The 14,085-nt window shown below is 41.5% G+C and overlaps 1 protein-coding gene across 2 annotated transcripts in view; it reads left to right on the top strand.

Annotated features, from left to right (window-relative positions):
• Positions 1 to 3,691: 3,691 nt before the first annotated feature.
• Positions 3,692 to 14,085, top strand: part of LOC115379491 (FERM, ARHGEF and pleckstrin domain-containing protein 1) — a 50,478-nt gene continuing 40,084 nt past the window's right edge. For both annotated transcript variants that reach the window (XM_030080205.1, XM_030080204.1), the window contains exons 1-2: positions 3,692 to 3,933; positions 7,061 to 7,260. In XM_030080205.1, the coding sequence (XP_029936065.1) occupies positions 7,087 to 7,260 (174 nt within the window). In that variant the 5' untranslated portion in view covers positions 3,692 to 3,933; positions 7,061 to 7,086. The remainder of the gene's footprint in view (positions 3,934 to 7,060; positions 7,261 to 14,085) is intronic.

Raw genomic sequence — 14,085 nt, 5'->3', positions numbered from 1 at the left:
TTTTTTTTAAAAAGTACTTTTTCTCAGATTAACCCTGTTTCTTAAATTACTGAGGAGTTTCCATTCCTTCACTAGCATGCTGACATGCGACAATCATTACACGATTTATCATTGCATCAAACCAAGTTAGAGTGAACATCTCCATTTGTGTATCAAGGTTTTGTAACTGATTGATCTCTGAAGTCTGTGTGCTTTCAAATCTTTGTTTTGTTGTGGGATGTCTTTCAATAAGAAATGATTGCAACCTCACTGGAATGCACAACTTGAGACCATATGTTGTAATTAAATAATAATTATCCACTGAATTAGTCTATCAGAGAGCACCTGCTGATGTAGAAGATGTGTGAAGAATATAATTAATGACAGTGGATAGGTGAAGGCAGGTGGTGTAAGTTAATAATGTAATAGTGCTGAGTGTATTCAGATGCTTATTTATGCAAAATAACTGATTATGTAAAATAATGGATATATATATTTATGGCATCACCCACATGATTCCTAAGGTATATTGTTATATTAACAGAGGAAGTTAATGTGTTGTGACAGTGTGTATTGGTTTAACAAAGGGAGTGCGGGTGAATACAGATCCTTCATTTGACAGGACAGCTGTTCACTGAGGTATGTGATTACACAATGCTATGTGCTGGACATTTTTATCCACAGCGCTGCATACATTTTACCATGGGTGACCCCTGTGTTACTAACACTGCTAGTTACTAATGTTAGTGCCACTTCCCATAGACTGTACATGACCACAAGAGGGCTAATAGCACAGGCATGTGTAAAGGGTACACCCACCCACACACCTTTTTTTTTTTCCTTTCTTTCACTTAAACACTAAGGTTTTGATGCTGAAATTAATCTTTATGATACAATTGCAGAACATTTATTGTAAATATTACATATATTAGTGCTCAAATGATTAGTCAATTGATTGGTCATCTGACCAAGAATGAATCGATTCAAATTCTGATAACTGATTAATAATTTCAGACAAATTAAACTATGTAAAGACATCACTTTTGGGTTCTGACAACTTTAATAACATTTGTCATCATTTTTTTGCTCTTTATGAGATGAAATGATTGACAAATAATAATAATAATAACAATAACAATGATAATGATAACAACAACAACAATAACAATCATAATCATAATAATCATAATAATAGAATTGACTGTGAAATAAACATTAGCTGCAGCCCTGTGTAATATGCACATAAGCTGTATGAGTTCGATATACAGAAAGTTGCATGGAAATTGAGTTGTTTCAAGAACTTCAAATTAATATTGTTATAAAACTGTTGGTGGTCGGTCAAGCTACAGTGATCAGTGACTGGGAGTGCAGAGTTTACTGATGTTTTCATTTACAATTACATAACTGGATAAAAGATCACTATGGGGTAAGACTGCCGTGCAAAATATCATGATTGCTTACATAACTAATCCACAACAGCATTGTCTCTTGGATATTTTCTCTTTCTTGTTGTAGCTTCCTCACTCTTTTTCATGCTGTTGCTGAAATGTTCATCTTTGCCTTAGTTCCAAGTAAATGCCTCCAGAGGCCCTCTGAAGCTGCCAAGACACAGAGTGTGATTTCTACATCTCAGTCCCACATCACTAGGCGTAGGAGACTTCTCTTCCTGCCAGTGAGAAGGTGGGCGAACAGCAGACATGAAATAAAGACATGAAATAAAGCCCAGTTCCAGCCCTCCACCACACTGTGTGTCTTTTATCCCTGTCCCTAGACTCAGCTACATGGAGGAGTGGGCGATTGTGGAGGCACTGGTCCCAGCCAAAGCCCCAGGCCACTCTCCATGAAAAGGAGCAGAGAGCCCCTGAATAACAAAACAGCACGAGGGAAAATGGAGCATTGCATGGCTTGTAATAGGGAGGAAATATCCTCTATAGCCATAACCTTATACATTATAGAAAAGAGGCTATTTATAGATTGATTGATTAGCCTGCTAATGGGATCCTGCGGGTACATAGTGCAAAGTATCAGTTTTCAAACATTTAATAGTATTAAGGCCAAAGCTAAGGTTTTTCCATTAATTTTTCCAAGATCCGTGATTCAGCTGTGGAAGAATCCACAAGTTGATTAGCATCACAGATCTTGTTGGCCATTACAGAGTGGAACAAAGTCACTCCTTGGACAAAACACAACATAGAGTGTTTTTCTTGTGGGCAAGTGGTGTGGTCATGCCAGGTAAATGTCACTGGCTTTCTTTGCCTGTTGACAAGACTACAGCTTAAACTGAATGGAAGTGCCATTCATCTGTGGGAGGTTTAGACAGTGCTATTGTTCCACATGAGATGAAGTTTGGGGGCTTTTAATTACAGTATGTAAATCACTGATGTCACCATGTGTTTTTTTAGTTTTAATCCTGAGGTTGGAGTACTTAAGTTTCAGTTTGTAGGCTTATTCTGATGCTGTTGTCACTCATACTCCATGGCGAACCGAGGTGCCCTCCAGTGGACCTTGGACAAAGTGCAGTACCAAACTACATCAAGTATGTGTCACTGGACTACCCTGACTACATTTCATCTCTCGTATCACACATATTGAATGAAAAGCGCTGAACCAGTGGATGTAAAACAAGCCAAAGTCAGTGGATCTTATTAATAAATACAGCAGAGACCGTCCTTACCAGCTCCACAGCTGCTGCTCTGTAGCTGACCCTGACCTCTGACCTTCCTGTGAAGGGGGAAAGCAAAACAGTTTTCCTATGCAGATCAATAAAGTATTGCATTATTTACCAGTCCTTTAAAGCACATTACCTTTTCACCATTCTTCTAGGTGGAATATCTCTACTAATATGGTAATAAAGTAAAATAGCAAGCGGAATGGTGTGTTGATGATGTGGTGGGTTGATATGCGGGGCTATCAGAGTATGCCATTTCTTCAGCATGGGCCTCTCACCCCCCACCAACATCATGTGTCCTGTCCCCTCCTCAGCACAAAGAAGACATGCAACATCTGCATCAGTATGTGATGTGCCATTCCATTATCTTCATGCAACATTGCAAAAAAAAAAAAAAAGAAAGAAAATCCAGAAAGTATTTGAAAGTATGTTTCTGTTTATTTCCAAGTGCCTACATATTGGCCTGAAAGACTCTATTCCCTCTATGCATTTACTTGTCATAATTATTTAGATTCCTCCCTCAGGCACTGACTGAGAAAAAAAAGGCAGTATTTGAATCTTGCACATCTCTCATCATACTACAGGCACTCTTAACAGTTCTAGACTAATTAACTTGAGCTGATGTGTATGAAGAGTATGCAGTCCCTGAATACTGAAATTTGACAACAGCCTTCTTGTTGATAACTACTGGTAGAAAAGAGAGCAAGAAACCTGAGGGATAGAGAAGAAATCAAGTTTGTGTGATGCCACTCTGTCAATCAGTGCAGCCTCATAGTAGGATATCTTCACCAAAAGACCTATAATAAATTTAATGGATACAACGCAAAATCAAATCTCATAAGTCACAATAGGAATATTACCATACAAAGGAATAAGACCATAGGAAGCACAATAGGGCCATCGTAGGAATCGTACATGCATTTTTGTCCATTCAAGATGTCTATTGAAGTTTTTTCCAATGTCATTTTGCAGATGCAGGTGCCACCGCTAGATGGAGCTGTTGCTATTCAGTTGCCCGGCTCTGCAGAAGCTGAAGGTGCTGCACCTCCTTCATTGTCTGAGTAAAGCACCGGGAGTGGATCCGCCGCTTGGTTTCAGTGTAATCCCGTCTCCCTCCGGCTCACTCACTCACTCAGTCGTCCGCCATGGCGACCACGAAAAGCCTGCGCACCGGTACGGCCAGCATCTGAAGTCAACCAGGTTTTTACTACGACCGTAGGTGGATGTAATAGCTTCATTCAACTGGGAAACACATACGTGGATAAGCCCGCATTTCTAAAGAAGGGGTAAGAATCCTGCAGCCCAAGTGCTCTTGTGCTTTTAAGGGAAGTGATCAACTTGTTTGAGGAGATTAGGGTTAAGTCGTGGGAGTGTGCCCGCCTTGGTTTTTGGTGATCTCGTGGATTTCTTAGAGGGGGGAAATAACTATCACACCATGCGTAAAGCTTCATTTGCAGTCAGTAAATGTCCCATCTGTCTCCAAGTGTGGGTTGTATTGCAGAAGGGTCGCTGGCCACAGGCATACCTTAGCTGTATGGATGTGTGCAGACATTGCAGTCGCTGGTGTTTCGTGTAGTTCCAGTGGTCTCTGCTTTGCATGACATTTCCAAATGTCGTATAATGCGTGTCACTGTAGCGTTTTAGAGCTGCTACTTTGTTGCCAGCAGCTGGTCAGGTGAGTCCGGGCGGTGCATTTATGTCACATCCACTAAACTTCCTGAGGATTACAGCAGCCTGCTCTATTAACCTACATTGCATTAATGATACAAACATGACCACATCGGTGTGAAGAAAGTCTAGGTGGAAGGAATCACCTCAGCAGCCTTGCATTTTATGAATTTATTATCAATATTATTATAATTATAAGCTGTAGGGACGAGGCTTAAATCGCTGTGCAGTTGCGGTGACGGCACGAGTCATTTTAACTGATTCATACAACATTTTGTTAGGCTTGCTGCAAAGGTGCAATGCTGCTATACATTTCATTGGGAACTTTTGCATACTGATTCACGCAACGTGAGCCACACCCATGTATCAATGTCTGGAGAATAATGTTGCTGAACATAGAGGAAAACTGAGCTCCTTTTATTTCTGGGCTTGCCTCAGGTGGACAGTTAGCTGAACCAGCCTGTCCTGCAGCCATTCAGCTGTCAGTAAAGGAATCCAGCTGTGCAGTGTTGGACTGCACTGAGGGGCCCCTGTTTGCCCCTGCATACAGAGGAACCACTGTTACAGCCACTGAGGCTCCACCAGCCGGCACAGCCAGCAGTCATAGCCCCATGTTGCACACTTGTGGGGAATTTCAAGCAAACAAGTTCAAAGGCAGGGTAATTCACTCTGAGAAACGCTCAGGGGTCTGTAAATGTCCCCCTGGCATTGTATCCTGATCTAGTATGCTGCTGGCCTTATGTCACGTTCTCCCCACAGGAACAAGGTGCCATTTGTGCAAGTTGATGGTCACTGTTTTGCATGTTTTACTGGAGCCCAGGTCACTTTTTTTTAGAGGAGCATATAGACTGAGGCTCATGACTGGTTGATTCATGAGCCTGGGGGCAGGGCAGGGTGTTGACTGAAATAATCACTGTCTACGCTTTCATTGCCCTCTGTTTCACTGGTCCTTTGTTTGAAGAGTGTTGGGTTACTGCATGCATGGGTCACAGAAGCCATGAATTTACAGACTTGACTTGAAACACTTGCCAATAATCAAGCCAGGGACCGGCGATGATGGTCTAAGGATCAAGTGTCATAAATGACTGGGCTTGGGTTGAACGACATGCATGTTTCCATCCACGCCCCCTGTGACAGCATTAGCTCTGGTTTCCATCAGCTCAAGGGAATGGAAGTCTGCTCTCCCAGTCCAACTGTCCACAGACCGCATCTCACGCCTGCAGCCTTGTGATTACAGTGCATGGACAGGTGCAAATGATAAAAATGAGCCTTTTCTGAACATGGTTGGCTGTGTAACATCCCAGTTTGTTCATCAAGTTAATTCCAGCTGCAATGTGTTCAGTGCATGCAGTGGTGGACTGGTTTCTTAATGGAACATTTATTTGGTTAGCTCTAAGGCAACAGGCAGGCTGTTAGTATCAAACAGATACAGTAGAGTTGAAGAGATACACTCAGCTCTGTTTGGTATATCCATTGTCCTTGGCCTATTTTACACCAGCACTGTGCTGGATTAAATTATCCACTCTTTTGAAATACCTTATTCAGCTTTCAGCTTGAACTTGGCAGCAGTCATTCACCTCTGTGGCGTCTGAACAACTGCCCACTGGCCTCCACACTCTGATGAACCACTTGGTGCGGTCTTGAGATGACATCAGCCGGCTGGAATGTGTGATGAACAGAGAATTAAGCAGGACAGCAGGGCCTCAGGGGATCTGCCTCGGCAGAAGGGGTGGGGGTGGTTAGTGGCCTGCTCATGTGTCAACCTACAAGAAATGACTCCACAACTAGTCCAAACATAGTCCTCCACCTGGGATTGTCCCTTTTTAAACTGATATACCCTGAGTCATGCTGCCAGTCATTACAGATTCTGCACCACATCTTAAATTTTAACATCAGATGGGACACAACATTGTTTCTATGGTCGTTAATGAGTGGTACCAACAATTCTATGCATTCCAGGTCTACACTATGTTACTCAAAACGTGTCTGGGCACTGGATCTTTAATAGCAACAGGGCAGTAAAACATGCTCTTTGCTCATGTTCTCACTTTCATATTCAGAAGTGGATATAAATGAAACCTTTATACTGCCTCTTTCACCTACCGCTGGCTGTCTTTTCCTTGTTGCTCTTTGATTTTTCTGTCAGTTCACAGCACTGTCCAGTCACTGTTCCATCAATGTCCACATTCACATCGGATGCAATGCCCTTGAGAGTAATTAAAACCTAACCAAGCTTATGTGCATGTGTCTATGGTCCTACTGCTGAGCTTTTATGACTTCCTACATCAATTGTCATTTTATTGACTTTGATTTTACACTTTAGCCCTGTGATGTGTTTGTCAAACTCAGGCCGCCTTATTTGCGCTTTGAAATCAAGAACGTGCTTGGATCTCTTTTTACTTTAATTGGCTCTCCCAAAGGCTACAATTACCAGCCATTAGCTGAGAGTGCAAATACTTCATTTGCAATTACACTCTTTCTGTGACACAGAAAGTTCTGAAGCCTGTCCTCTGGGCCTTGGTGAATTTTCTGTACTTGTCCCTTACCAACAATGCTCAGCTTGGGGGGCAGGGTGGATTTCCTTCTTCTAAGCTCGATTTTTGATAAATGTTGAACAGCCTTCTCCTCAGTTGTGTTGTTTGGCAGACAGATACATGTGTGTGAATGGTGCATGCATACAGCATGACTGTGTATACATGTGTGGTTGTCTGTCTGCTGGCCTGACATGTCTTACCTCCTGCACAGGCTGGGCAGTAGCAGAGCAGCGCACCATGGCGGAACCAGAGCCTATGGCCTCTGCAGCAGGCCAGCGTCTCGGGGCCCCCGAGACACTGGGCATCAGCACCCTGGACCCCGGGCACAGACCCCCCGCCATGCCCCCGGGACGCCACGTCACCATCAGGGTCCGTATGCTGGATGACACGGAAGAGCTGTTTGACATCTCGGTGAGTTGTTAATTCCTTCCCACTCAGGCTTGATTCCCGATGTGAATACTAATGCCAGAATGTGATTCTTCATTATTGCCCACTGATGCGGTAGCCGAGGAAGGTTTTCCATCTTCATCACTGCAGCACCAGTCTTTTGTTAACCTGGTAACAGGTTGGCATGGCAACTGAATAACATTAAGGTGCTGAATGCATGAATGAAACTGGAGTGATCTTCCCTAGTAATGTTAGGGTTCTGCCAGCACATGTCAGCATCTAGTGTGGTGATTTTTAACTATATATCATTTCCTCAAATGGCCTCAAATCTCTTGTTACTATTAATAAATCCACTGGAAACTGTGAAGTATTCTTCTGTAGTCATGTATTAGAACAACTTTGTTCTTCCGCTGTGACATCTTAAAACTTGACAGCCTTGTGGCAAGCTCTTTCCATTTCACAGTTCTTTCCCATTTTGATGCACAGAGGAGATGTGAGATGCGCTGCTGCTGTCTTAGATAGCGTTGTAAAAAAAGGCAAGAGAACGATAAAGAGTGTGTTTTAATGTCCTTGAATGGGCAGTGCTGGCATATGAATTCCATTCATGATTTCTGGATTGGGAGGATTAAATGTTTCATCAAAGCCATGCAGAGATCTATATTTGGACATTTCTGGTCCAAGCCATTTGCAGATATTACGTAAACGTGTAGATAAAGTGAAGGAGTCATTCTGAATTTGACATTATTTGCTTATAATGCCCTTTTTAATGTGAATAGAGATGCAAAATAAAAGTTGTAAAAAGTGCACGTGGGGCTGTAAAATATTTTTTCAGATATCAGTTACACAGCGGTAATGGATGACACAGTGAGGGCTAAACAAATATTTGCATGTTTTACCTTTTAATGTTTTGGTAGTGCTGTGATGTTTAGGCATGCAGAATGAGATGAGACACTCCTCACACTTGTTTCACCCAGCATTCCTCCAAACTTGTGGTATTTCACTAAGGTATATTCTCTGATCTTGATTTAGTGGTGCAAACACAGGGTGGAGTAAAGGGAAGACTGTTATTTTTCTCAGAATAGAAGAACCAACCATTCTCCGACCACAATCCTTCCTGCCCGGGACAGGCAAAAAAGATGAGTTGATAGAGAAAAGAGGAGAACAGTGGTGATAGAGAGAAATAGATACAGCAGACATGGAAAACTTTTTTATGTTGATGAATGGGGCTGAAATCAGTAGTAAGCTGCCAGAAAGTGACCCCTGTGATGGTTAATGAGTGGGCAGTGCAATGTGGATGTTAGCGGCTGGCTGTTTCCCAGTGCGTTCTGGGTAAATCTTGTTCCCAGAGCATGCTGCGAGGCTTCCCGTGCACGACTACCAGTGTTTCTGGTGTTGTCATGTGTTGCACTTAATATTTAAAACTATTTTGAGATTCTCACAGTGAGATCCCATTTGATTAACAGTGTGCATTCCAAATCAGCATTTAACTTTGATTGTGCCTGATAGCTATTTTGTGTCCTTTGAGTTGTAAAAATGATTGTTTTTTTGTTTTGACACACTGTGACTAATGAGTAGCTGTTTTGCTCCGTCAGAGCTCTCTTTTTTCTGGGACTTTGAAGTCAACACCTTCGTTAAGGCTGCAGGCTAATCCCAAACTTTCCTCTGTCCGCCCTTGGCTTTGTCTCAATTAGGTCAGACCGATATATCAGTTGGCTGATACTGACTTTTCAGTAAATAAATTGGATAATTCAGTGTTGCTCACTGCCAGTTTGCAGTTGGGGACAGAGTTTTGCTCAGCCAACTTCAGGAGTGAAAATGAAGCTTGGGTCGACATCTGACTGTATTGAATATTGCAGTATTTGCAGCCATATGTGATATTTTGGCAAGTAATACTGAATATTATAATATTTTGATGGGGCAATATTGCAATATTAATCTTGTATTGCATGGATTATTACTTAAACATGATAACACATTTTGATGTGTTCTTCTTCTTCTTGTCATCGTCGTTATATATATATATATATATATATATATATATATATATATATATATATATATATATATATATTTTTTTTTTTTTTTTTTTTTTTTTAAGGAGGGTAGTTGGTAAATTGTTGCCATACACCAACAATGTGCAACTGAAAGTACCATAAAATGTAATTTTTCTCTAAAGGCAGCCTTTTATTGAAAACAAGACTAAACAAATCCAGCTTAGTGAAATGTTAAGCCCAATATTTACACAGTTAATATAATTTCAGTTGTTATTTACAATGTACTGGGAGAGGGGAAAATATGCACGCACTGCTCTAGCTTTCTCCCTTCTTCTCATGGTTGAACTCTTGCCGACTACGCTCTAGAAAAGCCTCTCTTTTGTCAGAAGGGAAAATACTGCCTGAATATCTCTCTGGTGCTCAGAGTGCGGGCACACAGCAGGAGTAACTATGACTCTTTTAAGGTGGTCTAACCCCAAATCCCCCACTGACCTCCAGCCTCCAGCCGTCCTGGACCTCCAAGCCTGACCTCCAGCCTGCCGCTCACCTGGGCATCTCTCTCTCTCTCTCCCTGCCTCACTTCTATATTCACATATACAGTAGTTGCCAAAGAGCAACAAATGTATTTGACCATTTTACAAAAAATCTGTTGCATCCAAACTGATATTAATGATAAAAATTAAAAGTTAAATTACGATAGATAGAATTTCATTTTTTTTTCTTGAAGGAATTTTATTTAAATATTGAACAATTAGTCCTAACTTTTGGACCCCCCAGATCATGACCGTCTCAGTGTCAGGAGTCAATGGAAAAAGGAGTGCAAATAGGATTTCCTCGTCATGTGATACCATCAAGCAATGTAAAAATTTAAAGTGAAAGACCCCTTCCCACAACTAAACAGTAAAACATGGATTTTATATAAATTTTTAGTTATATGAATTTTCTAGTTCTAATTTTTATTTTTTTTTTATAAAATTGAGAAAAAGTTTTTTTTGCTTTATGGCAGCACCTTGCAAAAGAGGGTTTTTGATATTGCCCAAATATCAAAAACCCTCTTTTGCAAGGTGCCTATATAGTACATATTGTTTGCTCATAATATCAGGTAATAACAGCTTTAACACAAAGATATTACATATTCATCCTCTTCAAGCTAACAAGTTACTCTGTGGTCTGCATTACCACCTGAATTCAGGTTTATTTCAGGTTCAAACACATGGAGATATACAAAAAGTAACACTGTCATTAACACTGTCACATAACTATGTTCAGCTTCTTAATGTGTGTTGGAACACATATTGTCGAGGGGGGGGGTGATGTGTACATTCAGCCTTGGTTCCTCCGCACTACGCTGACATTCCTGTAGTCCTAACAGTGTCATGGTGATGTAGTTGAGCTTTGGTGATAGTGAGCTGTGTCTGGCTTTTGTTATTGCTGCAGGGAGGCAGGGCTGAAGGCCATGGTAATAAAAAGCTTTTCTCAATGCTCAATTTAACACATACTCTGTCTTTTAAGTTGAGTCAGCACTTGGGATAAAAAATCCCAGTGGTATCTGTACAGTTGTGCCTAAGGGTATCTTCAGGAGGACACTTCCTTAAATTATTGGTTCACAGTCTGGGTGAAAAGGCCTTTTATTCTTTGAACAAATACAATACAAAAATAGTAATCCACTCAGTTTGTCTCCTGTTTAGTTAAGTGTTGCAGCAGTTCTGCTTTTTGAGCAATATAGCCATAGCTTCTTCAACATCTTGTGCTTTAAGCCTCTAAAGCCAGTGGACCATTTTAAAGTTTAATGCTACAGCAATCATCAGTACTTCCAGTGGAAATCTAGATGTCCTCAATGCCCCTCCTACCCACTTCCATCCTGACTGATGTGTTATGTCCCAAAAGCATCCTCCTGACTAAGACTGGCTGTTCTTTTTCCAGAGGCATAGATACCTCAGCAGAATTTTTGCCTAGTACAATGATGTGTGGATGCTGGATGCCGCCAGTACAAGGCACTTAATTTTATCAGTAACTACCTGCCGCTTTTCCCACTCATCCCATAATGACTCTGTTTTTCAGTTCCGCTCATTCTTCGCAGGCAGAAAACACAGATACGACTGATAGGTTTACTTGGCTTGCTTCCACTGAAGATTGATCTTACCTCTGCAGCAATGAAGGGAGGATGATTGTGTAGCTTAGAAATCACTTCTGTCAAACACTTAGCTAATCTTTTATTTCACTCCAGGAACATTTTGTTCATGGAGCAACAGTTAAAATGAGATTTATTTATGCTTATTGTGACTCAAGGAAAGAGTGGTTTTATATTTCACTTTAGAAGGAAAAAAAGCAACCTCTAACCTCACCCTGTAACTGATCCTAAAGGCTACAGTTCCTGTTCCTGTGGTTCAGGGGGGTAAGTTTCCACCTCGCCAGGCAGGGTATCAGATGGTAGAGAAACAAAAAGGGGCCATCTAGCTATCTTGTGGGTCACATACCATGCTGTGGCCTACTTAGCACACTGGCTGTGAACATGCGTCTGTAGATCCCAATGGTCTTCAGTTGTACAAACATGTGCAATACCAGACTGGCCAGCTTGGATCACACAGCACCGTTTTGGTTTTACCCTTAAATATGTTTTTGCAAAAAAAAGGAAAAAAAAAATGAAAAAAATTGAAAGCTACTGTTGTACGTTGACTGTCTGCACAATTCTTGAGTAGCAGCATGAAAGCCAGACAAGCTCTTGGACTGTCTTTTAGTCCTTGGCCTAACATGTCTTGACGGTCTCTATGCTGAAGTTTTGATGCTTATGTTTGCTGATGGCTGTTGAAAGCTCCACTGGCAGAAGTTGGCTGTGGTGAGTGTGAGCGCAGCTTGTATTTAAGGATTTGGAGTGGGGGATGGGATGCGGACGGAGGGGAGGGAAGGAATCTACGCTCATTTGTCTGAATGAAGGACACCGTCCAGCTCCATTAGTCCCAGTCAAACAAACCTTACTAGTGGGATTGGGTTTAATACAATATACTGTGTGGCGTTCCACTTGCCCTGTAATACTGACATTAGAAACGCAGGCACACACTATTACAAATCCAGACACAATCTCTCCCTCGCTCTCTCTCCTTCTCATCTGTCTCTCTCTCATGCTCCACCACTACTTTTGCTCTTTCTCCATAACTGTAAATGAGCCACCAAGGACTGTTTTCTGCCCTTTCCAGAAAATGCTCCGTCCATTAGAGCCACTGTACAGCCGCTGTGAGACGAATTTGCAGAGAAAAACCCTGAATTTAATTACAGACGCACACGCTTGCATTTTTGTTCACGTTCCATAGGAGACATCGCAACCTTTTTTATTTATTTATATATTTTTCCCTGCCATGGACCCATTAGGCTACGATGTATTACTCTCCTTGCCCAATTACAGATTACGTCAAGCGCAAATTGGTTTCAGTTAATACACAAGCACAAGCAAAACACACTCTCGCGTACTTTCTATGAATCCACAAACCACTGCACATTATCAGCACCAGAACATACTCAGTGTAATATCCTCAGCCATATTTTCTGAACATACTGATCACATACAAAGGAGGCGGCCTCAGTGCTGTAGCTGGGGGTTAATCCTGCCAACAGCCGCCCAATCCTCCCCTTTAGCAGTAGCTTTGCCTCCACAACAATGGCTCGATCGCTGAGTTCAGATTACAGTTCATCGAGTAAAGATTAGGATTTATTGTATTTCCTACATGTTGTTTTTGCATGTACCACCCCTAGCTTTGTCTGCGCTCAATTGATATTATCCTCTGATAATCCATCATCATCCTCTATAATACTCTGATCTAATTATAAAAAAAAACCCTGAACAGCTGAATCATACCAGTAAATGCTGTTATACATGCATTAGGTGCTTGAAAAAACTTAAACTAATAACTCACTCTGAAGGACCGTCGTAATTTGGATATCACCACATCGTAATCTGGTGATGGTGTAAGTGTTGTCTTCCCAGATGCATTTTTCGGAACTCATTAGATTGTTATAGTTGTTCTGTTATTTGCATCCACCTGCTTGGTCATCATAACCACATTACTAATAATCATTTATCAAAATTCTGTTGTGTAAATATCTCATGAAAGTGCCAGTAGTCTTCTCTGCAATATCATCACCATGTCGATATTGAGGTACTCAGTCAAAGATATTGTTATAATTTATAAAACTCATTCAGTCCCAGTGATGATGCTTACAGAGGTTCATATGACTGGGTGTAATTCGCCTCCAAACTGAGAAGCTGACCCACTCCTTGTGATTTGCAATGCATTATTTCCATGGCATCCGTGGCTTTATTGCTACCATTTCTAAAATTTGCAGATCATGATGCATGCATTCAAAGTGAGATGAAATCGCCCAGAATTAGCCACCAGCGTGAAGATCAAAGCTACCTTTTGCCTGTGATTAGTCATATGCAACCTATTTTGCATCATTAAGAAAGCCAGCCGGCGCGCTCAAGCATATTCGCCACTGTTTATAATGCCCATTATTTTCTTTTCTGCCCATTCCCATAACATGAGGATGTTTACAACCCAAAACTGCACACAGAGAAACCAGGGCAGCGTGGACACACAAACGGAAGGGAGCTATGTCACAAAAGCAAGGACCTGCTTTTTTAGGCCAAGACTCTCACACAAGTCCTGAGAACTCACCATCACCGCACCATTCATTCGTTCCAGCCATGTCAGCCATTCACTGCGAAGGAAAGCAATTAGGACGGTAGGCAGCTCCAGTGTGCCTTGTTGTCAGTTGAATGATAATGAGGTCCCAACTTAATGAGTAGAAATATGGTGAAGGCCTTCTCTCAGCTCCATCTTCAGCAGCTTCAGTCTGGTTA

Source organism: Myripristis murdjan, chromosome 21 (assembly GCF_902150065.1).
Source record: "Myripristis murdjan chromosome 21, fMyrMur1.1, whole genome shotgun sequence".
NCBI lineage: Eukaryota > Metazoa > Chordata > Actinopteri > Holocentriformes > Holocentridae > Myripristis > Myripristis murdjan.
Note: the sequence above shows the minus strand (reverse complement) of the source record. Positions and strands in the feature narration are given on the sequence as shown.